This window comes from Arvicola amphibius, chromosome 17, assembly GCF_903992535.2.
Source record: "Arvicola amphibius chromosome 17, mArvAmp1.2, whole genome shotgun sequence".
Lineage (NCBI taxonomy): Eukaryota > Metazoa > Chordata > Mammalia > Rodentia > Cricetidae > Arvicola > Arvicola amphibius.
In genome coordinates this window covers 1,092,557-1,119,293 of record NC_052063.2, presented here as the reverse complement: position 1 = coordinate 1,119,293, position 26,737 = coordinate 1,092,557, and the positions used below count along the sequence as shown (strand labels likewise).

Below are 26,737 nucleotides of genomic sequence, written 5' to 3'. Positions count from 1 at the left end.
TTTTATTGAAATGGTTAACTGCATTCATTTGGTTTTGTAGATGCTGTCTCACTATGGGGGCAGAGATTATTAGAATGAGATAATTAGCTGCAGCAGAGACCATATGGCCCATGAAGCCTAACATACTTTCTATCTGGCCGTTTACAGAGATAGCTGCCAGCCCACAAATTAAGCTGTCTCACCTGAACCCACCTCACTTTCCAAAATAAAATAAGGGCTAAAATGGCATTGGCCAGAGCCAGAGTTACAAAGTGAGTTCTTGGCAGACCCAGAGCTGGAATTTGGTGCTGCTGGATCACCAACCACAGTCCCTTTCATTCCCTGACCTTCGCGTTGTCACTGGATCTCTATGTGGTTTCAGGGAGGGGCTACGTCTGCGCATGTCCTCCTCCCTGGATCTTGGCTCTGATACCTTTCCTGAGCTGTCCTGATGACTTGAGCCTGCAGACGCCCATCTAGGCTCTCTCTTCCCTTTCAGAGTCTTTGCCCCACTCCACGTATGTTGCCTCAAGCTACAATGAAGGCCACAGCACTGAGTGAATCACCCCCTCCCCTGTTCATCCAGGATGCTTAGTTCATGACTTTGCTGTGTTCCAGAACTGCCGGGAAAGCAGGCTTAGAATACAGATGTCCAAAACCCAGCTCTGCTCTATTGATCCCACCCCATCCGCATTGACATAAATCTCAGGAGCCTTTGAAGGTGTCACCATTTCCTCCATGGGCTCTTGGTTTTAACTGACTGCCTTTAAATAAAGTAAGGGGCCCCAGTGAATCACGATCCTCTTTAAAATGTGCAAGAAGAGGGCTGGGTGATAGCTGGAGTTAAGCATTTTCTTTACAAGCTTGAACACCTGAGTTCAGGGCCCCAGGATTTTAAGGAAAGTAAATAAATAAACAAAGATCCAGGCATAACGGCGCACACTTGTAATACTAGCTCACCTGGATCAGAAAGAAGCCCAGATCCCAATAACAGACTTTGCCTCAAAAAACAAAACAAAACAAAACAAAAAACAAAAACAAACAAACAAACAAAAAACCAAGGAGAATGGATGACCTTTGGGAAACACCACCAGTGGTTTTCTTTGGCTTCCACATGTACACACAAATACACTCACACACATAGAGAGAGAGAGAGAGAGAGAGAGAGGCCATAATTTTTCCTGAGCATTCTCTACACCACTTGACTCAAAACCCTAAATTTCCTTCCCATCACTATCTCTTTCAAAGAAAGCATCACAAATAATATGATTTTGTCCCCTTTGAGCAGACAAGATAAGGTTTTTTAAATGAGTTGCTGGCAAAGAATTCATGAGCTTATAAACTGCTGGCATCGGATGACGGGAGGAGGTGGTGTTGAGAGAATAGGAACATAGAAAATTCCAGAGGAGGGCTGAACCTCTGGGCCTGAGGATTTTTATTCTGGGCTGGTCGGCTGGCTTGGTAAAGAAGTGACTTAGAAGTGGCAGGGCCTCTCTTTGGTATTCAGCAGGCACACTGTATGCCCCAGCCTCCAGCGTGAAAGGCAGCCGCACCAGAATAGCTTTAGAATGGAGACTCCATCCATGAGGGACCAGGCTTGGGGACCAGTGAGCAAAGACAGGAGGGGATTCACCTCTGAGAAGCAACCTGGGGGAGTTCTCTGAGCACTTGGGACTGGTTTCCAGCAGTGACTGAGACACAGGGATTGAAATAAACCCCGCTTCCCCTGGAGACAGTGGGATCCAATTCAATTTCAAGTCGGTGTGTTTATTGAGTGCCTGATTCAGTTTAGGTGATGGAGAGATGGGGAGGATGAGAGAGACAGGTTAAGTAGTAGGCAGATGCAGACAGAAATTCCCTAAGAGTCTGACCTCTAGGTCCCAGAACCAGAAACTTGATTTTTTTAGTATCAGTCAGTAAGAAATTGGTGAGTCTTCATGTTTCATGAGTTCAGTTTCATGAACAGACACTGAGGGCTTCCAGCCTGCTAGGCACTGTCCTGCAGCAGAGATAGGAAGAGTGAATTGGACAGCTCAGGTCTCTGCATGGATGGAGTTGAAATGCTAACGAGGCATCTGCAGGAGGGGTAAAGTCCTTCCAAGTGGAGCCGCATGATGGTGGTGTGTGTGGCACAATTATCAGGACAAGTGTTTAGGGAGGGCGGGACTTGAACTGTGGCAAAGGTTAAACAGGATGCGCATTTCTGAAGAGTTGGGGACCTTGCACACAGAGGCCTGAGCTGCGTGGTAGAAAATGAACATAACCTGCCTTCAAAGACCCAAGACCAGGTCAGGGCCCCTGGAGTAGCAGGTGCATTCTGGGTAACAGAGTGCATGCTGGGAAGCAGCACGAGAGAACGGTGAGATCATATGGGATAGCAGCAGAGAGACTGTGTAAACAAACAACCTAGGTCTGACTCTTAGTTCTGAAAACCTTCCGATCCAGGGCCAGGAAGGTTCCTTAACATCAGTAAACACGGTTTTAGTGATGCTCAAACAGGCAGACTCATAACTAGCTGGCCCTAAACATTTAGAAGATGTCATGATCATGGTTAACCGAGATGAGAGTAAACGATTGAGTTGTAATTTTTAACATCATGTCAGTAGTCTGACTCTAGGAAAACTGGGATCTGGCACCAAAGCTTTGTGGGAAGCTCATGATGTCAGTACTGTGAGAGGGAGGGGAGCGGATTCCTTGTAAACCCTTTTTGCATTCCCATAGCTGTAGGATCCTGCTTCCTTAAATCTGACACCCCAGGTACTCTTGCCTCTGTGGCCTCCAGGCCTTGCCAAGAGGCAGAAAATCCTATAGATCCACATAATGCAATTCTCAAAGTATGGTTCACTTAAATGAGAAGCCTGGGAAGTGCTTATTCAATTTATGTTTATTTTTTAAATTAATTTCATTTATTTATGAGGGTGTAGAATGCCATGGTGTGCATCATGTAGAGGCCAGAGGACAAGTTTCAGGACTGGGTCCTCTGCTTCCACCATCTGGGTCATCTGAATGAATCTCTTGTCATCAAGTTTGGCAGCAAGTGATTTTACCTGCCCGGTCATCTCTCCCGTGCCTCAGACTGTGTCCATAAGCTCTCTGCATTTATCATCTCTGGGGACAGGCCAAGGAGCCTGCCTCTTAGTACCCTCGCCAGCCAGGCGATTCTCAATCCCTCCTTCAGTGACTCAGAGCATCTCTTTGAGAGACATTCCTAGACCAGCCGCCTTAGTAGCAGGAACTGGTTGAAAATGCTATTTCCCAGGTTCCTCTCCTGATCCAGCAAATCAAGACTGCTGCAGGTGTAGCCCTCTGCATTTTAACAAGCCATCCAGGGAGCTGGAGTGCCCATTAAAAACACATGGGAGGTTTTAAAAATGACCAAGGACCAGCCTCATATTAAACCAACTAAATTCTGGAGGGGTTCTCAAGTATTTTCCCACACTCCAGGATGCAAATGTGAAAATCGACTATATAGTCCCTGGATGAAACGGAAGGCAGGTTCAAATCCACTTAGAAAGCTACGCTTGCCACAACTGGGTCCCCACTGCCACACAGTGCACCCATTGGCTCCCACGGTGTCTGGGATGGGTGCAATGTCCCCAAGTCCGGCCTTGCTAGCTGTTCCTGGGCCCCAACAGTCTTGCTTGTGAAGGTGAACTGTGCCTGGCTCCTATCCCGCTTTGGCAGATGCTCTGTGCCTTCCCAAAGCCCGGTGCTAGTGCAGAACTGAGGCCAGAAGGATGTCAACAAGCCTGGCAGGGATGGGAAGGGAGACGGCAGAGAGTGCCTTGGATTGGGCTGGCAGTATGAAGTAATACCAGGTGTCCATTGGCTTCCTCCGGCTCCCAGACCCTGCGCTAGAGCTTGACGTGACTCATCTGTCTCCACGTGCACATCTCTGGAAGGGACAGAACTCATAGCCGAGTAACACTGCATCCTTTGGTGGCCTCCATAGCCCCCCTTCACAGATGAGGAAACCAAGGCCCAGAGAATCCGGAGAGTCTGCCCCAGGGTCACCAGTGGGGTCAGGATGTCTCCAAAGGCTCTCGCACTCAGGAATTTCCAGGCAGGGTCTCCAGGGAAACGGGATGGGGGTGGGGGTGGAAGTCAGGATGAGGGTGGGATAAGGGTCTCCGCGAGTCGGGCTGGGTCTGAGCAGCCCTGATTCCCTGGCGGTCCTAACACATCCCCGCCTCCCTTCTCCTGCGCAGGCCCTTCCTCGTGCTGCCCCCTCTGATGGAGTGGATCCGAGTGGCAGTAGCGCATGCCGGCCACCGCCGCAGCTTTTCTATGGACAGCGACGATGTCCGCCAAGCGGCCCGGCTGCTGTTGCCGGGCGTGGACTGCGAGCCGCGCCAGCTCAAGTAGGTGGAGGGGGAGAGTGAGTGGGGGGCGACGGGCGGGGGGACGGGGAGGCGCAGGGACCCTGGGGGCGGGGACTGTGAGAAAGGGTCCTGGGGCTATCTTTGGAGGAAGGAGCGGAGAGTCCCAAGCTTTGCTTGTGGATCTCAGCCACCAAGGCGTGCACGCTCTACACTCCCCCGCCCCCTTGCTGGCACCGAGTAGCACCGTTACTGTTGCTGCTGAGGCTCTGCTGGTTGCAATGGCAAACTGGCGGGGGAGTGGGGGTGGCGGCTGAACTCCAAGGATCTGCTTGGATCCCTGTGGATTACAGGATGCGGAGCAGCTTGTTCTTTCTGACTAGTCTCTGTTGGTAACCCTTCCGTTTGTGTTCCTCTTCCTTTCCCCCTCTATCCCCTTCTGTGAAATATTGGCGTCCTTACTTTCCTGACCAATCTTGGCAGAGTAAAATCTCTGTCTGGGAGCGTACCCCTCTCTGTCTTCCCTCCAGCTTGAGGATGATATGAGCCTCCTCGACCGCTTCAGATTTATACCCCAGGGCTGCCCTCCAGCAAGGTGGGAATTACTCATGAACTGGCCAGGGCTCTCCTTCAGGGGCCTTGGTTTTGTTTGTTTGGTTGGTTTTGTTTTGTTTTTGTTTTTTTTTATTTAAAAACAATGCAAATACATCAGCCAGCTCCTTCAAATGAGTCCTGCCCAGATCCAAATGCAAACAGCCCAACAAACAAATGACACGTGAACACACACTTTCCTGACTCCCTCAACTCTTTTCTGGGCGACTGTATCATTTTCAAATCTTCTCCCACCTCCACCAAACTGTCCTCCCTTGGGAGTACTCCACCCCAAGCCGCAGGGATTTCTGTCCTAGCTGGATTTGATAGGAATGGAGGGAGGGGCCTACAAGGTTATTGCGGATCTGTCATAAACCCTGGCTCATGAAGACTGCTTCTCAGCCCAAGTACGCAAAGGGGTTGATGAGAGTCAAAATCGCTAGTGTGTGTTCAATGCTAACCATATGCTGAGCCCCGACTTTAAGTGCCTGGTATAGATTCGTACCCATGCAGTGCTCCCCAAGCTCTGTGAAGTGTAGGATGTCCACTTCACAGATAAGGAGGCTGAGGTACTGGTAGATCAGGCAGCACATCTGAGGTAACTGACCTGGTAAGCCATTAGGATGTAAATTCCAGCAGCCTAGCCCCTGGGCTGAGTTCAAGCCACTGCGTATTTCTGCCTTGAAGTTTCTTTAGTCAGAAACTTGAGCCTTTGGGGCCATGGTTCATATCATGTCGCTAGAATAACAACAGCATGTCCAGGAAGAGACTGTGAGCAACCATGAGCTTCTACTATGTGCTGGCTGTAGCTGGAAACAGGACACTTGTACCAGCAACCTGCTTCCTTAGTCCCTTCAGCCACCTCTTGAGATTAACCGTCCCCTCCTGTAGAGTAGGCAGCCACTGTGGCACAGAAGAAGTTCCAGGGAAGGCTTTAGACAAAGAAGTCCAGCCTTTGGCTACCAGACTCATTCCCACCCCTTCTGCTCACCATCCCCAGATTGTGATGTCCTGATGCTCCGGCTCTGTTTGTTGCTGTAAGCTCTGGCCTGCATTGGTGACCAGAAAAGTAAGGTGTTTCCTTGTTGCTTACTGAAAAAGCAGACTTTGCTCGTCATCCTCTCAGGAGACCCCATAGTTCTCTTGAGAGCTGGGCCCCAGGGTCCCATTGCTATGCTCTGCTATGGCTAATTAATTGCACCACTAGCTAATTAACCTCTTTGAACCTTCATTTGCCCAAGAGTAACATGGAGACAGTAATGACAGCCCCCTCCCCAGGTTGGTGTACACAGAGGGCAAGGTCATAAATGTGAAACCTGGCTACAATATTCACAAAGTAGTCGTCACTCTAGCTGGTGTCCCCAGGTCTCCAGAACCCCTGAAACACGGAGGGAACCCCTCTGTACTGATTAGTAATCCTGGGTGGCCTATAATATATTCAAGTGCCTTAAAAAACAGAGGAGAAAATCAAGATGCCTGAGATTTGGTAATTCCCAGTATCACATAGGTATTAAATGAAAGACTCCGGAGCTGAGCAGAAAACACAGACACCCACAGGCATCACCGTTTGTAGTAAGAGCTCAGTCCCAGGAGTTCTGCAGCCAACTATGGTGTCTCTTCCCAGCAACAGAAACCCTAACAATGTGTGAGGATTTGTGTAGGTTTTTGTGTGTAAAGACTATGTAATTTTATATACAAGACATGAGTAGTCAATGATCCCCTATTAGAGATCCTGGGGCACATCACCCATGAAGTCAGAAGACAGCTATGTCCAGCTATGTCATTTCCACCCCTCCCAACCTAGACCTTGACCAGTCTATGAGAGGATGCTATGACCCTCTTCTGGGGCTCTGTTATTTCTCAGAGCTTTATAGCTGGATGTGAGCCTCCAGGGAGCCCTACTTCCCTGTCCCCTTCACCCAGCACAAGGCGAGGTCTGATGACCACGTGTGTCATTCTGAAAATCACACCAAGAGTCTATGTTGGCATCTCTTTGGTTTGTGACCACGTTAGAATCCATACTAAACCTGTACAGACAATTTTGTCACTCTCCCCTAAACAATAGAGCATAATTGCTTTTTATATAGCAACTACATAATAGCAGGTATTATAAATAATCCACAGAGAACTTAATGTACATATAGATGATATGCAGGATCTATACAATTATTGTTCTGTTTTGTAGAAGGGATATCAGCATCTCTAGATTTTGGTTTTTGGTTTTTGGAGGGTTTTGTGGGGGTTTTTTGTTTTTTTTTTTCAAGACAGGGTTTCTCTGTAGCTTTGGAGCCTGTCCTGGAACTAGCTCTTGTAGACCAGGCTGACGTCAAACTGGCAGAGATCTGCCTGCCTCTGCCTCCCAAGTGCTGGGATTAAAGGTGTGCACCACCACCACCCAGCTTGGATTTTGTTATTTATAGAGGATCCTGGGTTCAATCTCCCATAACTACTGATGGATGACTGCATAGGATTCCATTGATTTACCCAAATAATAAGTGTAAAATGTGGTCATTGGTGAGCACTTGCCTTCATAAACAAGGCTCTGGATTCAGTCTTTAGCGTGTATAGATGGACAGACAGATAGAAGGTAAAATTTTCAAAATGCAAGAAACTTACAAAAACTAGGGGAAAAATCCGTACATGAAAAAGAGTCCCTATTTTTCTGTAGAATCCCATCTCATTTCATCATTTAATGTGCTTTGAAGCAGGAATTACCATCTCCCTCATGCAGGTAGCAGAATCAGAGAAAATTTTTTTCATTCTGACGTCCAGCAAAGACACCAGAGACCTACGCTGCATCTTATACTAATTGTCTCTGCAGCGTGTATGTAGCCATCCCCAACAACTGTGCAAAGCATACTCATTATCCCATTTTACAGAGAAGAAAGCTGGGGTTCAGAGGGGTTCCAGAATGCACCTGAAGACACACAGCCGTTGTGAACCAGAGCTGATCTGTCCTGCTAGCCGTTCTACTTATAACTTGTCAGATGGACTCAGAACCCGTTCTGAGTCAGAGCTGGGCTCCCCTGTCTTAAAGGAGAACAAGCGGGAAGGGGTGAGGATCATGTGTTCTAACAAATGTGGCATTGGTGCTGAAGTGTCTGTGGCATTAGCACATGTAATTGCCTACTGGCTGGTCGCTCACTTCTGGAGAAAGGTGGCGTGGAACTCAGTCAGAAAGGATCAGCCTGGTCCAGGAGGTCTGGTACTCATTTGTCACTGAATCTTCAGAGTGACCTTGGTCAAAGGCTGCCAGAAATGTTCTTCTGTCTCTCTCTCAGATACAGTCAGCCTTACCACGGAGATCAGATATTCCAAAGGCACACCGCTCCATGTGGCTGCAGCCTCTGAGCCCAGGGGAGCCTATTTATTCTTCCTTAATGAAGTAGCGGATCGCCTAAACTGCAGAGCCAGGCTTTTGTTTCCTCCAGTTCTTTGGGAGGTGAGGGAGTGGGGGAGCTACGGAGAGGAATGAAAGAACGGTTAACGCGTCTTGGCAGGGTTTGTATGCTTTCTTGATGATTGGTTTTGAAACCCTTCAAAAATACAAAGATAAATGCTGTTGTTTTCCTCCTCTTGGAATGAGGTAGGTTTCCGGCTCTGGAGTGAAGGCTGAATTCAAAAACAAAGGCAACCAGGTATTCTCAGAGCCTCTAAGCGGCACCTATGAAGAAGACTGGGGGCCATGGGTACCATGCGCTCCTCTTGAGAACAGTTAATCCTTCTTGGAGAGGGCTGAGCTGCCTGACAGTGGAAAAGCTCAAGACATAGAAAGGGCCGAGTGTCCAGCTGGGACTTGGGAGACCTGGTAATTTCCATGCTCACCTTTGCTCTTCTGTGGTGTTTCTAGAGCACCGGCGTGCCAAGCCCCACGGTGTGTTCTCATCTAGGTCTGCTGCTTCTGTCAGGTGGCCTGGGGGAACTCACTACCCCCATCCCTTGCATAAATGAGAATGGCCACTGTTTCAGGGGCCGGCTGACCATGGCAGGGCCTGGGGCTGAGGCTAACGGTTCACACCTGTAGCTTTCAACCCTTCTCGGGCCTCCTCAGAGTCCCCAGAGACCCTTCTAAGGCTGGCATGTTTTATGATTTGTTTGAGGTGGCCAAACTGGGCTCCAGAGCGAAGGTTGTGTCACAAGAAAGCTGGTCCTGAAGTGCAGCTGATGTCCAGGTTCATGGATGCTGTGTGTGCTCATACCTGAAGAGCCCATACCAAAGACCATTGGTCTCAGAAAAATATGGAGTAGTCCTTTCTCAGAGTCTGGAGGGGGAGAGTTTCAGGACCCCCATAGACACCAAACCCTATGGATGCTCAAGTCCTCTATAAAATGACATATTGCTTATATCTGCCTGTTAATAACCTCCTATATACATTAAATCATCTCTAACTAATTTGCATTTCATTCAATATGCAAACACTTTCCATACCGTACTGTGTAGAAAATCTGTATGCTGTGTAGTTTCTTGGGAACATCTTTGGGTTGTGGTTGGCCAGCTCCTTGGATCCATACACACAGAAAGTCTAGTGTGGGATCTTGATGGTACGAGATCCTATTCCGGGCTTGCAGGAGTCAGGATCATCAGAAATTCCCTACCAGTGGGAAGATGCAGCAACTACACAGACTTACTTCTGAGCAAGGTAATATCAGATACAATCTTCGCACTACCAAGAAAGCAGAACTGGGCATCAGGCAGAGGCAAATTGATGTGAGAGAGATATATGGATTAAGTGTTCACAAGCGACCTGGAGACTCCAAGGAAACTGCAGTTTTAAAGAGATTCAGCTCTTAGGGTGTGGGGCTCATGGAGAAAGCATGGATCTGGGACCTGTGTACCCACAGTCACGCCCTTACGGATCCCTGAATCCCAGCCACGGGCCTTCTACTTTCTTCTTAAAAAGTCACCAGCAAGCAGGGCGGTGGTGGCGCACGCCTTTAATCCCAGTACTCAGGAGGCAGAAGCAGGTGGATCTCTGTGAGTTCGAGGCCAGCCTGGTCTACAAGAGCTAGTTCCAGGACAGGCTCCAAAGCCACAGAGAAACCCTGTCTCGAAAAATCAAAAAAAAAAAAAAAAAAAAGTCACCAGCAGAGACCAAGCACCTGGGCCTTCTCTCAGTGGGGCCCGGATTACTTCCACCTTGGCAGTCTGCTCTCTGTCCCCTTGAGTGTCCTTGTCTGTCCCTGCCTGGAGGAATTTGTCATCTATCTCCTTGCAGATTCATAGCTGGGCAGCCACGGATGTGCAGCGTTGGCAGGCCAGTCTCTGCTTCACCTCCTATAGAAGACATCAGACTTAGTGACCCAATTGAGCCACTGCCTCCCAAGTGCTGATGCCAATGCATTAGAGCCTTCTGGAACACAGAATGCTGCCCTCTCCCTGGTCTTAGGGGATTGCCTTTGGGGCTCATCTGTCCTCCATTACCACAGTCAGGGACAGGTCAAAGAAGCTGCTCAGGATGTCAAACTAGCCAGCCAGCCTGACACTCAGCAAACACCTAAAGAGCATCTCCCCCATGACGGTCCTACTATTCTCTCATCTGGGCAAAAGATGAACTGAGACATCCAGTAATAATTAGCACAAACGAAGATGACCAGTCAGGAGAGACCCAGGCCAGGGAGCTGCTGTGATCTTCCTGCAGGGACTCTTTGATCTATATCCTGAAGAGGAAACAGGAATGCACCAGTTTGAAAGGGGAGGAGAGAGGAAGTAAAGGGATTAGAGAATTCTGCCAGTGAAGGGAGTTTTATTCCCCTGACAAAGAACTGTAAGCTGTCACTAACATTAAAACAGGGAAAACATCAGATGTATAATTTAGAGACAGCATGGAGGATAAACCAAGGCAGGCAGGGGTCTTGAACCCTGGAGTAAAGTGCTCCAGGTGAGAAGCTGACAGCAAGAACTCAAACTGAGCATGGTGGTATACTCCTATGGTCGAGTACTCAGAAGGTGGATATAGAAGAATCAGTTCGGGTCCTCAGCTGCGTGTTGAGTTTGAGGCTGGTCTGGGCTGCATGAGACCCTGTCTCAAGAAGAAGTGGGAGAAGAAGGGTTAGGGAGAAAGGGAGGGAAAGAAATAGAAGGAAGAAAATATGGTCATCTGAGAGATTTTGAGGAAAGAAGCCTTCATTCGGGGAGACCCTAACAAAATGTATACTGAATGCGTGTGGATGAGAATGTTTCAAGGACTTACAAAAAGGAGCCAGCGTAGGAGACATTGGCTATAAAGGGCTACCAGGGCCTGGCAGTCGGGAAGCCATTAGTGGCCCCTGCAGTGACACTTAGAACAGCCTGGTGTGGGAGGAAGCCAGACTGCAGGCGGCAGACAGTTTGCCAATACTTGGGATGTGTCCTGAATGTCCAAAGTGTTGAAAGCAGAGTGGACAATATATTTGGCGCTTACAGCGATGTAAGAGAACCACATCATAAGTGGCATTTGGGGCTCATTTCCAGACTAGGACTCCAGATCCAGACTGGTAGTTGGAAAGACATCTAGTTTTCAATATGGGATTTGTCATCTTGGGGAACAGCAATTTATTTATGTTTTAATAATTCTTGGCCCACTCTTGACACTCTTAGAGTTCTGTACACCCCACAGCTTTGCTCACATGCCGGCAAACCTCCCAAAGTAAACTCTGGCTGACAGAATTGGTTATACAGGATTTTTCTCTTCCCTGGTGATAGGTCAGGTAATGAGGATTTCCTGCAGAGAGCTCAGTAAAAGCTCAGGGCAGAGGGGCTTTTAGCCACAGTAAGGAGCCAGTCCCCTCTGCAGTTGTGGGTTCCTGCTCATTGGTGCTGTGTTCTCAAGGTTCACCGACCGTTCATGAACGCATTAGATCACCAGACTGACTGTGAACTACCCTACATGGGTGAGTTCCTGTGTCTTTTCTGTTAGTCATGGACAATGAGAGGGACAATGTGGGGGAAACTGAGGCATGTAGCCAACAAAGAAAATAAGAGTAGCCACAACCCATACCATTGTTTGCATTTCTTTCCCTCCGACTCCTCTCCCTCTCCCCCGTTCATATGTGGAGTATATGTGCGTGTCATCTATATGTTGGTGTGTATGAACTTGTGTGGGGCTGCACAAAGCACATGTATGTACTTTGTGGACATTGACAATGGGTATCCTTTCTCATTCATTCTTCTTGCTTTTTGAGAAATTCTCCCATTGAACCTGAGCTCACTGATTTGCCTAGACCGGTTGGGAAGCAAACTCCAGGAACGCACTAACCTCGACCTTCCAGTGATGGGATTACAGGCACTCACCGCTCAGCCTGTGGGTGCTGAGGATCCAAACTCAGGTTGCCACATTTGCATGGCAAACACCTTTTTTAAAAAAATATTTATTTATTTATTATGTATACAATATTCTGTCTGTGTGTATACCTGAAGGCCAGAAGAGGGCACCAGACCCCATTACAGATGGTTGTGAGCCACCATGTGGTTGCTGGGAATTGAACTCAGAACCTTTGGAAGAGCAGGCAATGCTCTTAACCTCTGAGCCGTCTCTCCAGCCCCGGCAAACACCTTTTTAAGTGACACATCTCTCCAGTTTGCCTTAGATTTCTAAGGAAGCCATTGGTAGCCTTTGTAGGGAAGACCGGGTCACAATATTTCTCATGCTCTGTTCATTCTCCCCCAGTATTGTGATTAGCCTGGTTCTTCACACCAAAGGGAGCCCAAGCTCCAGCAGGTTGTGAAACTTGCCTGACACTGTAACCCTTGTGGGAATTGAACCAGGTCCGTGTAACTCCTCTCTCTCTCTCTCTCTCTCTCTCTCTCTCTCTCTCTCTCTCTCTCTCTCTTTCTCTCTCTCTTCCCCTCTCCTAGAATCCCTCTTCTGGAATGGCAGGCCCCAATCAGAGGCGTGATGGAAAATGGGAAAGTTCCTTTTTTTCCCCCAAACAGTACATAGCTCTTGTTAAAAAGTTCAGCCACCAGACTCAACTTCTCTTAGTAGTTCACTTCTCAGCTTTGGTCAATTCTAGAGCTCTTTACAAAGATAGCACTATTCTCCAAGTAGCAGAGGAAAAAAAAAAATGGGAAGGGCACACCCTCATTAGCAATCCTGGAGATACAATTCAGAACAATGGCTGGGCACGCATTTCGCATCTTTCAAATGAAAAACAAATGAATGAAAGGCACCTGGCCAAAAAAACAAAAACAAAAAAAAAAAAAACCCACCCACTTTGCAGGCCTGACAACCTGAGACCCCGGAGCCCATGTCAAAGCTGGATGTGGGATGTGGCAGTACACATCTGTAATCCTAGCACTCCTATTTAGAGGTAGGACAAAGTGGAGACAGGAGTATCTCCCAGCTAGTCTGGAGGGAATGGAAGAAACAACAAAGACCCAGCCTCAACGAGGAAGGTTTGTAGAGTCGGCCTGTGGAAGTCACCCCCCTGACCTCTACATGATTGCTGCAATGCACACGCACACGCGCGCACACACACACACACACACACACACACACAACACACACACACAATTCTTTAAAAGCCTGGTATTATGCTACCTGATTTGGGGGAAGATATAGAGTAAGGAGAACTCTTAGACACCACTGGAAGCGACTCCGAATCTACATTCCAGTAAACTTGTAAACACATAATTCTGCTGTTACATCTATATGCTAGGAAAATGCTTCTATGTGGAAATAAGGAGACATAAACAAGGATGCTCATAGATGAAGTACTCACAACAATGAGAGAGAGAGAAAGCAAGCTGTCTGTCTCCAGGCAAATGAATAAATTGTGGTACTTTCATTTAATGAAAAGGCAAGTAGCAATGGAAATAAATGAACCAGATTTGTGTGGTTATTGCATGAGTTACTTAATGAATATTTTACAAAACAACAACAAAAAAAGCAAGTTGAAGAAGGATTTATGCAGAATCCTAACTTTTATGTAAAAGAGCTTATGTAGTGTTAGGAAATCCTGAGAGTAAGACAAAGAATAGATCCTAGACAGAGGCAAATCTGGGGGAGTCTGCTCAGCAAGCGGGCGATGACGGCAGGACCCATGGTGTTCTGGGGGGCCTTCGCTTGTCCGGACATGCGCTGCTTTCCCTTTTTGATTGGATGCTGAACAGGTAGATCATCACTATATTTATCTACGTTGTATGTTCCTAAAATAATTAATAAGCAGCCAAAGTTATCTACATAGCCAGCCCTTTTCACATGCAGAAGGCCAGCCCCAGGTTAATAACCATTATTTAAGAAATGGTTCTAAAAAGTTGAGAAACACTCTCTTAAAGAAAATTAAACAGCTTTTAAAAAAAAATCTGAGGCGTTAGAGAGATGAGTCAGCCGCTAAAAGACTATACTGCTCTTTCAGAAGATGCAGTCAGTTCCCAGTTCACATGGCGGCTCACAGCTACCTGTAACTCCAGGTCCAGAGGACCTGATACCCTCCTCTGGCCTCCGTGGGCCTCAGGCACACATGTGGTACATACACACACACACACACACACACACACACACACACACACCAGCAAAACACACATATACATAAGATAAAAATAAGTAAATCTGAAAAATGTTCTCCGTGATTTTAGCATCCTAAATTTTTCAAAGAGCAGGCCATCCATGGATGGAGAGATAGCTCAGTGGTTAAGAACACTGGCTGTGCTTCTAGAGGAGCCAGGTTCAATTCCCAGCAACCTACTCACAACCATCTGTATCTCCAATTCCTAAATACCTAATGCCCTCTTCTGTCCTGTGGCACTGCACACATGGTACATAGACAAACATACAAACAAAATGCCCGTACCCAGAAAATAAAAATAAATAAAATAATTTTTTTTTTTTTTTTTTTGGTTTTTCAAGACAGGGATTCCCTGTAGTTTCTAGACCCTGTCCTGGAGCTAGCTCTTGTAGACCAGGCTGGTCTCAAACTCACAGAGATCCGCCTGCCTCTGCCTCCCCAGTGCTGGGATTAAAGGCATGCGCCACCACCGCCCGGCTTAATTTTTAAACATTTTAAAAATTTTTAATTTTTAAATGAATATTTTGATTTTTTAAATATTTTTAAAAGAGAGCAGACATCATCGAATTCCAGCTACCAGCTCCCTAATTTTGTAGATAAAATTGTATGAGAAAAGAGCCACATGCATCTTTTATGGCTGTTACAGTAGCCATTAAGTAACTACAACAGAGATCCACAAACCTTGAAATATTTGCTACTTGGTCCTTTGTACGCATTTGAGAGGCTGATGCCCCTGAAAGTGCACTGGGGATTGTCAATCTAGAACTTCCCCTGCGTCCACAGAACAGTGATAGAGCACACAGTTCTTTCTGGAACCCCCTGGAGGGGGTGCTGATTTTGTCTTTGCACCTCGAGCGCCCAGCATAACACCTGCCTTTACTTCGAACTCCCTGTGCACCGCCCTGAGTTGATTGAAATTTGAAAAGCATTTATGGTGGGGATTAATAGTATTTATGCTGTTAACTGCAACAGAGGCAGAAGGCCTTGGCTGGGTTAAGACAGGAGTCTGAAGCCGGGCGGTGGTGGCGCACGCCTTTAATCCCAGCACTCGGGAGGCAGAGGCAGGCGGATCTCTGAGTTCGAGGCCAGCCTGGTCTACAAGAGCTAGTTCCAGGACAGGCTCTAGAAACTACAGGGAAACCCTGTCTCGAAAAACCAAAAAAAAAAAAAAAAAGACAGGAGTCTGAAATGGATAATCAGTCCATAGCTGTCAGAGAGCTCATGAGGTCAGTACTCAAGCACTTCCCCTGTTGAGACTCCACCAATCCTCAGACAGCCCCACCCAACAGGATTGCATTTAACCTGTGGGAAGGCAGGAAGTGGAAAGCCGAAAAAGCCTCAGAAAAGACACACATCACCTCCTATTGGTTACCTGCAAGGGAGCCTGGTAAATGTAGTCTTTATCTGAGCAGCCATGTGCCCAGCTGAAAATTTGAGTCCTAAAACAATCCACAGAGGGTTCTGGAGGACGCCAAACTGTGTCTGCAGAAGAGGCGTGTAAAGTGCTTGCTCCTTAGTTGGAGGCCACACACTTTCCCTGGAGGTAGACCTTATTTTCTGCTCTTTATAAAAAATAACCATGGTGCCAGAGCGGAAGATCTATAATGCTCCTCCATCATTTCCTGCTCAAAATAATATGACAACAAATTCATATAGAAAGACATCTTCCACCCTCCTGGGTGTCTGTAGCCCTTGCTTTTGAGATAAATCTTTGTAAGCATATTTGAACAGACCCAGAATTTCCATCTTTGGGACAGGTAATGACAGTGGATTTTGTTGCTAGCTGCACATCAGATTCCAAAGAGGAGGCTTCCAGGCTCCTTAATATCCCTCCTGCAGCAGAAAGGACTGGCAGAGTGGAGGCCATGGAGTCCCACGCTGGCTTCTCCTTCTCTGAGGCAGTCTAATGAGCCAGTTCTCTTGTGTGCCTTTGGCAGTAATGCTAAACTACACGAGGGTGCAATTCCCAGGCCGAGATTTCTCCCAGGAACTTTGCACGCCGTGCATGTTCCATTTGCTGCGATAATACCGGTTCTCTCATTCTTAGAAATGTGCCGAGATCTTGGTATGGCTTGCTTCAGCACAAAGAGCCATTGAATTGTTAATCTTTCTGCTACTCAAAAGCAAAGGGAAAAGGTCATCGATTTCAGGACTTGCAGCCCATGGAAAGGAGTTTCAGGAAGGCTTTCTAAGGGACCGTGAGTTACAGAGGAAGCTGTGGGCCATGTGCAAGTCAGGCCGAGTCGTCTGATATGCGGTTTAATTGTCACACTCCCAGGATCCCGTAACGGGAAGTGCTTGATGTAGAAGAGGTGATGTATAAGTACCTCATCGCTCCACAGCAGGCTTTCCCAGCCTCAGCACCACTAACGTTTGGAGCTGCATAATTCTCTGTTGTTCTAGGGGGAGGGCAGCCTCCCTTCCTGTGTGTCAGAGGCTGTTTAACAGCAGCTGCATCCCTGTCCTATGGATGCCAGCAACACCTTCCTGATGTGTGAACCAAGTGTCTCTAGATCCCACCAGATCATCCCCATATGCTGACATCATCTACTAGCTGAGACTCACTAGTCCACCCAAACTTAAGCATGTCCACAAGTGACTATGAAGAAAGACAGGCTTCTGTTCCTGAATCCTTCTGTGGTTTGTACAAATAGCTCAACAGTCTTGTCCTCCAGTTTCCTGAGCCAAAGAAGCTCTCTCTTGGATCCCGGGGGATCTGCAAGTTAAAAGCTGCTCAATGGGTCTTGTCTCCAGAATACAATCTGAGGGAAGGCAAGATAAATGGGGAGAAGAGTTGAATTGGAAGCTGGCCGTGCATCCGGGGGAAAACAGTTGGGAAATGGGTGACTGGAGTGGGAATATTGGCTGGCAAGTGAGAAAATACAAAGTGGCTGAGAGATGGGGACTCTTCCGTGGAGGAACTGCAGGAAAACCTTCAACCTGAAGGCCATGCTTGGCATTTGACACTGACCCCAGCACACGGCAGTAAGAGTCTGAGCAAACACGGGAGGCCTTTGATTGCATGGAGAGATGGTAGAGTCAGGGTAGCAAAATCAGGGTCCAGCCCCAGCCTGCCTGGATTAAAATCTCAGCCCTACCACTGACAGTGTGTCTTTGGACAAAATTCTTAGCCTCCCCGGTCTGTAACAAAGATAAATTTTGTAGCATTAAAGAAAAGATTTTATGTGTGTGAATAAATATATATATATGAATATTTTATGTTTGCATATATATGCATTCACGTGTATGAAGTATGTGTTTGTGTAAAATTAGAAGAATTAATGGAACAGTGTAAATATGACATACAATATTACTATAAGCTGTGTGTCGGGGATGCTGTCTGTGAGTGCAGGATGCCATTCTCATCATTTTCGTCTAGGACAACTGGTCGACCCGTGGCTTGGGGAAACCGTATCATAATCCAAATTACCATCGGTGGATTCCTAGGCAACTAGGGTTACATCCTCTCATACTCATCCTACGCCAAACACCTCAGCCGGCGTCCTGCAGTTAGAGATTTCCAGTTCTTTCCATGTGAGCAGGAATTTGTGGTTTTCCCTTATGGGGCATCTCTGCCCCCAGGCAGGCCCCTGGCTGTCATCTACAAGAGGAGCTGTGCTAGTTGTTATTTTCAGATGGCCTGCCTGACGGTGGGAAGTCCGTGAAGGAGAATAGGACATATGGATGATAGAATGTAAAAGAAGAACAGAGCAGTATATCAGTGGAGCCCAGGAGATGAGCAGCCATAACGGGGCTGTGCCCAAAGGGACCTCTAGACAGTTAGAAGAGGCGTTGGTAGTTAGGAAAGACCTCCCTAGAGTCAGATGTTTGAGGGGTTGGAAGGTAGAAATGGTTTGGCTAAATCCCTGGAGAGAACCTGAGGTTACATAGTAACCATGTGGGGCAGTCTGTCTTAGGTTTCTGCTGAGTGGTCCAGGGAGTTTTCTCTTTAAATCTCATTACAGATCTTGACCTTGGATAATGTACTGTTCTGCAGATGGAGAAACTGAGGCTTACAGAGTTTGTTACCTGCCAAGTGTCAGAGGAACTAGGAAGAATGGGAGCATGAGCACTGGTCTTGGGCACTAGGCTTTGCTGGCCCATGGGAGCACACTGGCTTTGGTGTCAGACACTGGCATGGTTAGAATGTAAAGGGTCCCCCATAGGCTCACCTTTTAGGGTCACAGTGGGAGGAATCCCTGCAGAAACTGTGCTCTCATATAAAACAACCCTCAGTTGCTCGGCTACCTCACAGGAAGGATGGTGAGGCAGAAGCTGGAGTCAGGCTGCTAGCCTCGTCCCCACCCCACATCAGCTCTGTGGCTGAGCAAATGCTGCCATGGGTCCATTTGTGTGCAAGGAAATTCAGGGACCATGAGTGCCTATGGTCTGGCTCATTTGTTGAAGTGTTGGTCCGTAGTGTGAAAGTCTGGTACCTTTAAGAAGTGAGATAGGGCAGAAAGTCACGGGGGATGCATTCCTCAGAAGACATGAAGGTAGGACCCACAGGATTCTGATGAGTCTTCACGAGGATTGTTATAAAAGAGTCAGTTGGGCCCTCCCACTCTTTGGCTTCCTGTCTTGCCATATAATCCTTTTCTCTCTCACACAAGTTTCTGCCCAGGTGCCATTCACCATGATGTGCCCTGGAAGACAGGCCCTCAACAGAGGTCGACCTGGGAAGAGAATCCTCTTGAAATTGAACTCTCGGGAGCAAGGCATATAACTCAGTAATAGAAGCTTGCCTAATGTTGGGGTGCCCTGGGCTCAGTTCCTAGTAGTCCATAAAAGCAGGTGTGATACCAAACACCTGGGATGCCAGCCCTCCAGAGATAATATCAGAAAGAGCAGAATTTCAGGGTTGTCTCTGCTACACAGCAAGTTTGAGGTCAGCCGGAGCTACCTGAGCCTGTCTCAAAATAATCAAAAAGTCTTGGACATTGAGTCTGCAGGACTGGAAGCCAAATAAACGTCTTTTCTTATAAGTACCCAGATTCCACGTTTAGTTATCATACTAGGGAACTAGAAGAATGTAACAAGTAAAATAAGCTGTGGTTTTTACATTTTTTTCTTATCCATAAAATGGATTAAAGATAATAAAGACTGCCGAGAAGCTGATGTTTGTAAAAAGCTTAACATATATTTGGTATGAAGTGCTATACAGCCATACTTGATAAATCAGTAAAGCATTCGAAACCATATAATGTGCCAATTTTATGTATAAGGAAACTAAAGCTGGCTGACCCCATTAGCGAGGACAGAGCTGAAGTGTGGGCAGCCTGCATTCCCGAGACCCACTTACTAGGGAGACAGTACATGCAAACCTCAAGGAGCCTTCTAGCACCAGCAGGATCAAGATCGGTCCTGGGCGGGGAAAAATAAAAACATAGAAACCTCATATGTAGACCCACAGCACCCTAAGGGTCTCTGCTTTTGTTCACTTGCTAAACTGTCCCCAAAACTGTCTCTGCGTCCAGCACTGGCTCTCTCTGACCTCCTCCATCACAATGGGAGCCAGGCAGCCCCTCTGGGGAAAAGATTCCCTTAATTCCTTGATTCCTGTGGTGTTTGTTAGACACGCTGTCTACTGTGAACTTAGAAGAACAGTGACTGCCGTGTTCCTTGTACTTGGCATCTGGATTTGTTTCTTCCACAGTGTGTTCTCTCCAGAGTATACTTGGCTTTGTAATGTATATTTGAGGACAGTATATGTACAGGAGTATGTACCTGTTGTGTATGTGTGCTTGTGTGCTCAGGCACGTGCATCCATGCACGTGTGTATGGGAACCAGAGATCAACCTTGGCTGTCGTTCCTCAGGAACATTTCCCTCTATTCTCTGAAATGGCCTCTCACTGAGGATCATCGGTTTAGCAGGGTTGACTGGCTAGGAAGCTCCAGGGGTACTCCACACGCCACTCTCAAGCACTGGCATCTGTGTGTGCCATCATGCTAGGCTTTAGTGCTAAGGCCCAGCTCACAGCACCATGCTCTTGTGGTAACCACACCACCGGCAGAGCCAGCTCCCCAGCCCTGTGCTTCTGTGTTCTCTGCATAATGTTCTTCTAAGCACCTCCCGAGAGTCACCTCATTTGACCCGCAGCTAACATCCTGGAAGGAAAGTGTTACACAAAGCTCAGGTTACAGATGAGAAAACCAGACCACAAGACAGTAAAGCCAATGGCCCCAAGATCACATAGCCGCCGAGCAGCAGAGCCAGCGGTCCTGAGCCCAGTGACAGACTCGGCAGAGTTTAAGTTCAGCGCTTCCAGGCTGGCGTGGAGGCTAATAAACACATAAAGGTGTCTGGACATCACCAGCTGGCATTTGTCACTCAGAAGGTGTTGAGAGGTGAGGTGAACAGAATGAATTAGGTCCTCACCCACGCACAGTCTCTCCCCGCACTCAGGCCCTGAAGCCCAAAGTCTCTGGAAAATACCTTCCTGAGGCCACGCATATGAAGTGGTGGAAGATACCACACCAGTCTCTCAGGACTTACGCACTTGAGAAATCCGAGAAATTGACCACCTCAGTGGCCGACCTCTTACTCAAATTGATCGGGATTTTTACGGCATCCTTGAAAGCCACTCAAAGGGAAAACCGCAAAGTTGGTTACCTGGGGAAGCCCCAGGGGACAGGCTGAATATATTTCTGCATAAATAAGTCATGCACAGAGAAAGGCAGACTTATTTGCTTGGACCCCAGGGGGTCCTGTTGGTTTGCAGCTCTGAGCTTCTGCAGGGACTCTCCAGGAGTGGAGTTGTAGCCCTGTCCTGGGAAATGCTGAAAGGGTGATTTTATGCAGAGAGTTCATGTTTCACACTTTGTTGGAAAACGGTTTTTACCTGCTTTAGCTTGCTTGCTCCACTTGGCTCAGACACCAGAACCATTGTTTGCTCTGTGCGTCTGCAGGCTGCTCGGTAAACAGGTGCTTCCTGGGGCTGTACTCAAGAATGAATGGGGCCAGGTGTGTGGTGCATGTCTGTAATCCCAGCACTCAAGAGACTGACTGAGAGGGTTGCAAGTTCCAGGTCAGTGTGCACTTCATAAAGGCCCTGGGGGCTGAGGGCAGGTGCAAAGAATAGTCTCTTCACGATATGATACTGGGCAAACTGAATATCCACACGCAGAAGAGTGGGACTAGACCCTTATCTTGCACTATATGCAAAAATCAACTCAGAATGGAATCAAGACCTAAAAATGTAAAACACAAATGGAAAACTCCATGACATTAGTTTTGGTAATGATTTTTGGATGTATCCCTAAAAACACAGGCAAAAAAAAAAAAATCCAAAATAGACAAATGGAATTGCATCAAATTTAAAAGTCTCTGCACAGCGAAGGAGACAACAGCTAAGAGACAGCCGACTAAATAGAGGATAAAAGACACACAGCCTGTGGTCCTTACACAGAGCAGAACATGTCAGATATGGTGTGATCAGCCAGAGTACTATGTAATAAACTCAATAGCAACAAGGAAGTAACTCAACCTAAAAAAGAGCAAAGGACCTGAAGGGACATTTGTTAGAAGAAGACAAATGGACAGCAAGTGTATTTTTAAATGCCAGCCATCACTATTCATTAGAGAGTTCCACATTAAAAATGACAATAAAATATCACCATAAAACGACAAAAAAAATGCAATTCCACCTGGTAAAATAGCAATGGTCAAAAGGAAAAGGGACTCCGTGTGCCTTGTCAGTGAGAATGTATAAATGCAACCGTGGTGGAGGTTCCTCAAAAAAAAATAAATAAATAAAGTAGAACCATGATAGAATCCTACAGTCTTATTGATGGACACCTAAAGGAAGTCAGTAGTCACTGAGATAGGTCATAGCACCATGTCAAGTTGAAGCATCATTTACAATAATTAAGTGGAGTCAACCTAACTGTGCATCAGCAGATGAATGGATAAAGAAAATGTGGGGTGTGTGTGCGTGTGTGTGTGTGTGTGTGTATGTGTGTGTTTACAACAGAATACTAGTCAGCTTTACAAAAGGAAATTCTGTCATCACAACGTGGATGGACCTGGAGGACATTACGTGACGCCAGATAAGCTGGGCATAAAAAGACAAACAAATGATGTGTGGTCTTACTTACGTGTGGAACCTGAAAACGTTGCTCTCTGAAGAACAAACAGAGAGTGAAGCGTGGTGAGCAGAAAAGGGTCGAGAGATACGTGTGAGTTGAAGGATACAAACTTTCAATTAGACCGGAGGAAATAAGTTCAGGAGATTTGCTGTAAAATGTGGGGAATATAGTTTATAACCTTGTGTTGCGTACTTGAAAAAATGAGCAGGTAGATTTGGGACGGCAGACATAGTTCAGTTGGTGGATTGCTTGTCCAGCATGCATGAGGAGGAAAAAGGAGAGATTTGAACCACTCTCAGCACAGGCATGCTCAACATGTAAGGTAACACCTTGTGTTAATTTGTTCATTCTACAGAGTGTACATATTCCTAACTACCGTGTTAAACATTATAAATACATATGTGTAACTTTTAGCAGTCAGTTAAGACTAAGTCTCCATGTTTAAACAAAGAACACATGGTAGGTAGCACACACCTGTCTTCCCTGTCAGTTCTTGCTATTTGCATTCATTCTGCTTTGCTTACAGCAGAGAACAAGATGGGTTGGGTCCTGGTCCTGGACTTAGACATGCTGGTAGGGAAAAAAAATAACTAGGAGCTGGCAACATGACTCAGCAGGTGAGGCCCTTGCTACCAAGGCAGATGTCATGAACTGGATCTGGGCCCCATATAGGGGAAGAAGAGAACTCATTCCCAAAGTTATTCTCTGCCCTCAACATGTGCATCTGACCTCAATACATGCACTGTGTGTGCACACATATATATATGAGAGAGAGACAGAGACAGAGACAGAGAGATAGAGAGACAAAGAGAGAGAGAGATCAGCTAATTAATTAAATGAAATTTAATGGCTTGGGGGGGGTGTGTTTAAGAAAACTAGTCACTAACTGTGAAGATACCACCAAGGGGGCAGAGGGAGCCGGCCATGAGATGAGCGTGTACACCTATACAATATATACCTATACAATATATACAATGCATATCTCATATATATATATGTGTGTATATGAGGAGGTGTACACCTTTCTATAGGCGGTCTTATGGGAAGATGGATTTGGGATTTGGGTGCTGTTGGGATGGATGTGGGTGAGAGGCCAGATTCCAGTTTCAGCACCTGGGTGAGCAGTAATGTCAGTGGCTGAGATGGGGCAACCAGAAGCACATTTAGAGGGTGCGGACAGAGGTGTTCATATAATTCGTTTGGAGACGCTGAACTTAAAGGTCTAAGAGACGATCCAGCAGTCCAGCTCTAATGGAAGTTAAACACATGGACAGAACATAATATTTTGATTCAGGGCCCTCTGACCCCAACAGTTAGGTCACCCCGACACACGCCAACTTGTCCTTTAGCATCTATATCTCTGGTAATTCCTCTGCCTCGGTTTCCTCATTGGTGTGGTAGGCGGCACATAGCCCTTGGCTCTGGGGCTCACCATGAGGATGGTATGGGTTAACACACAGAAGGAGCTTAGGTCGCCACACTAAGTATTCATTTAGTAAACATCAGCTTCCTGTAATAACAATTATCATCATTTTAGCTGCAGTAATTTTCCTGCCATTTGTCTCTTTCTAATTAAAATCAAGGACCTCGGGAACTGGTAAACACTTGTGATGTTCTTAGAATTATCTGTTCATAAGCCTTTGAGTCCTGTGAACCCGAGCCTCTGCCTCCCTCCTCTGGAGCTCCTTGGCATGGGGTGTGACACACAGTGGCACTGGCAATGCTTGCCCAGTCACATGGAATGATTGCAAGGAAAAGGGGGAAGCACATATCTGAGTGATCTCATGATGTACTGAGGCTATCGGAAGGAACTTAGTGACAGACATGCAGGAAGAAATGACTAGGTGGGTTTTTATGTGACAGTGGTCACTCATATCTCTGTTCCCTGATGGGAACTACTTTTTCCTGTTTTTATTCATGTGTATTAATTACATATGTTGGGTTTCATCGTGACATCTTTCATAGAGTTATATATTTTGATCGTATCCCGCACTCCTGCTGATCCCCTCTCTCCTTCCAAATAATCCTTCTTCTGTTTCCATGTTTTTGCTTTTTTAATAACCCAGTGAGTCTTACTCGCATCGTTTACAGGAGCACGGGCACATTGCCAGTGGCTACACCACTGGAGAAAATGTCCTCCTACACCCCTCAGAAACCATTAACCACCTGAAAGTCCTCTGGTAGGGGTGGTGCATCATGAACCCCTCCTCCCTCCGTGTGAAATGTTGACAGGCCCAGGCTTGTACAGGTCTGGACCGGGTAACCATGGCTGCTGTGAGTTCCAGCGCGCAACAGCCGAGTCATGCCACAGAATCAGCCTTCCACGGCACCCCTGCCCTTCCTCTAGCTCGTGCTCGCGCGTTCTTTCCCCGGGATGGGAGCTGTGTGATTTCCCAAAGCAGCCACTTCCGGCATGGCTAGCAGAAGAAAGGTTGTCCATGCAGTGAATCAACTCCCAGAGATTTTCATAAACACGCACACACATACAACACACGCGCGCGCGCGCGCACACACACACACACACACACACACACACACACACAGGATCCTGGTACGTTAGGAAAACACTTACGCCCCCCTGGAGGCCTCTGTGCTCTGTGCCCTAGCGTTTTGCCCTGCTACTCTGGTGTAGCAAGCTTCCTTGGCTAAACCATTAGTCCCTGCCACCACACTAAAGGAGGGGGATCCTAAGTTTCTCTGCATAGTTAGCACTGCCCTTCTCCAGAAGAAAAAACAGGAAACCCAGTTAAATTTCTATCTTCAATAAACAATAGACAAAGCTTTGATAGAAAGATGCCCCATGCACTGTTGATTTGCCTGATCTGGCAACTCTAGCCAAGTTCAAAGCTCACATGCACTAGACCAAGAAGCCACAAGACACAGTCCTATTCTGTGCCCCAAAGTCTAGGATGCTGATGCCATGTTTGAAGCTAAGTCCTGGGTTCCTCCATCCTCTCCTGCCCCCCCCATACCTACACAGTTCAGGGGTCAACTTCCTAGGAAGACAAAGCTTCCTTAGGGTGTGTATGGTGCAGAGAGGCCTTTAGTCCCATAACATATTTCACTAGAAACAGTGTCTCTGAACCCTCAATATTTTGTATTAGATACATGGGATTATGGCCCGTGCCTGTCCTCTCCCTCACCCGGGCTTCCCAAGCAGGGATGGTGACATATGACACCTAGCTAGAGCAGGGCACTCTACAAGTGCTTAGTAACTTGATTTAATGGTAACTGGTCAATTCGCTGGGAGAAGATGGCAATGCCCTCTGAACATGGAGCCTGTATCACTTTCTCCCATCTGTCCACCTCCTCCTTTCTCCCTGAAGCACCTTGCCATCTCTCGTTTCATCCGGCAAGTTCTCTGGCTTGTTCAGTTTGGAACGCAGCGACTCCATCCTGTGTTCCCACTCTTCATTTCTTAATGCCTTCATATCTCCTGTCTGTCACTGGAATGGACACATAATGTCTGTTCAGAAGTCCACAACCTAGTGTGAGGGGTCAGACACACGAACAAGCAAACAGTAGATGCTATGCTTGGGAGACAGGGTGGGTGGCACAGTAGATCCAAAGACTAGCTCTCCCCACAGGCTACTCTGGTTCAAATCCAGGCTCTGTCTCTTGCAAATGGAGTGGCCTGGATGTGTGTGTGGGGAGGGGGGGTCCTCGTCCCTGTTTCCCAGAGGTTTAAAGTTCCTCATGGGAATTCTGTCTTCTCTTGTGTGGGAATTGAGTGAACCAACTCATATAAAATGTTTAGTGAGGACCTAATCTATATAAACACTCCACAAATATGTGCATAACAGTTCTTAGCTCCTGGCACACAGATAAGGGACCAGACCCAGCCACAGCAAGGACAGAGGATTAAGAGCCACCAGTTTTAACTGGGAGCCTAGAACAGGCAATTTGCAGGAAAAGCAAGCGAGGAACTTGGTGGAGCTTGCTGGGGAAGTTTGTTCTCAGGGACCAGACCCAGGGAAGGAAAAAAAGAAAAAAAAAAAAAAAAAGCCGACAGCACCATGTGACCATCTCTCCCTCCCTCAGGGCCGACGACTGCTTTTGTGCTTCTCGGAAGCTGGACGCAGTGGCCATTGAAGCCAAGTTCAAGCAGGACTTGGGCTTCCGGATGCTCAACTGTGGACGGACCGACCTGGTGAAGCAGGCGGTGTCTCTGCTAGGGCCCGACGGAATCAACACCATGAGCGAACAGGTATCAATCCGCTGGCACCCTCACCTTCTCAGTGCTGGTACTGGGCGTGAGCAGCTGGCAGGACAC

The 26,737-nt window shown here is 47.1% G+C and overlaps 1 protein-coding gene across 3 annotated transcripts in view; it reads left to right on the top strand.

Annotated features, from left to right (window-relative positions):
- Window positions 1-26,737, top strand: part of Btbd11 (BTB domain containing 11) — a 251,838-nt gene that overhangs the window by 194,978 nt on the left and 30,123 nt on the right. For 2 of the 3 annotated variants that reach the window (XM_038314843.1, XM_038314842.1), the window contains exons 4-5: window positions 4,188-4,340; window positions 26,506-26,671. In XM_038314843.1, the coding sequence (XP_038170771.1) occupies window positions 4,188-4,340; window positions 26,506-26,671 (319 nt within the window). Of the gene's footprint in view, window positions 1-3,944; window positions 4,043-4,187; window positions 4,341-26,505; window positions 26,672-26,737 lie in introns of those variants that run through there. The other variant, XM_038314844.1, reaches the window with a different exon arrangement.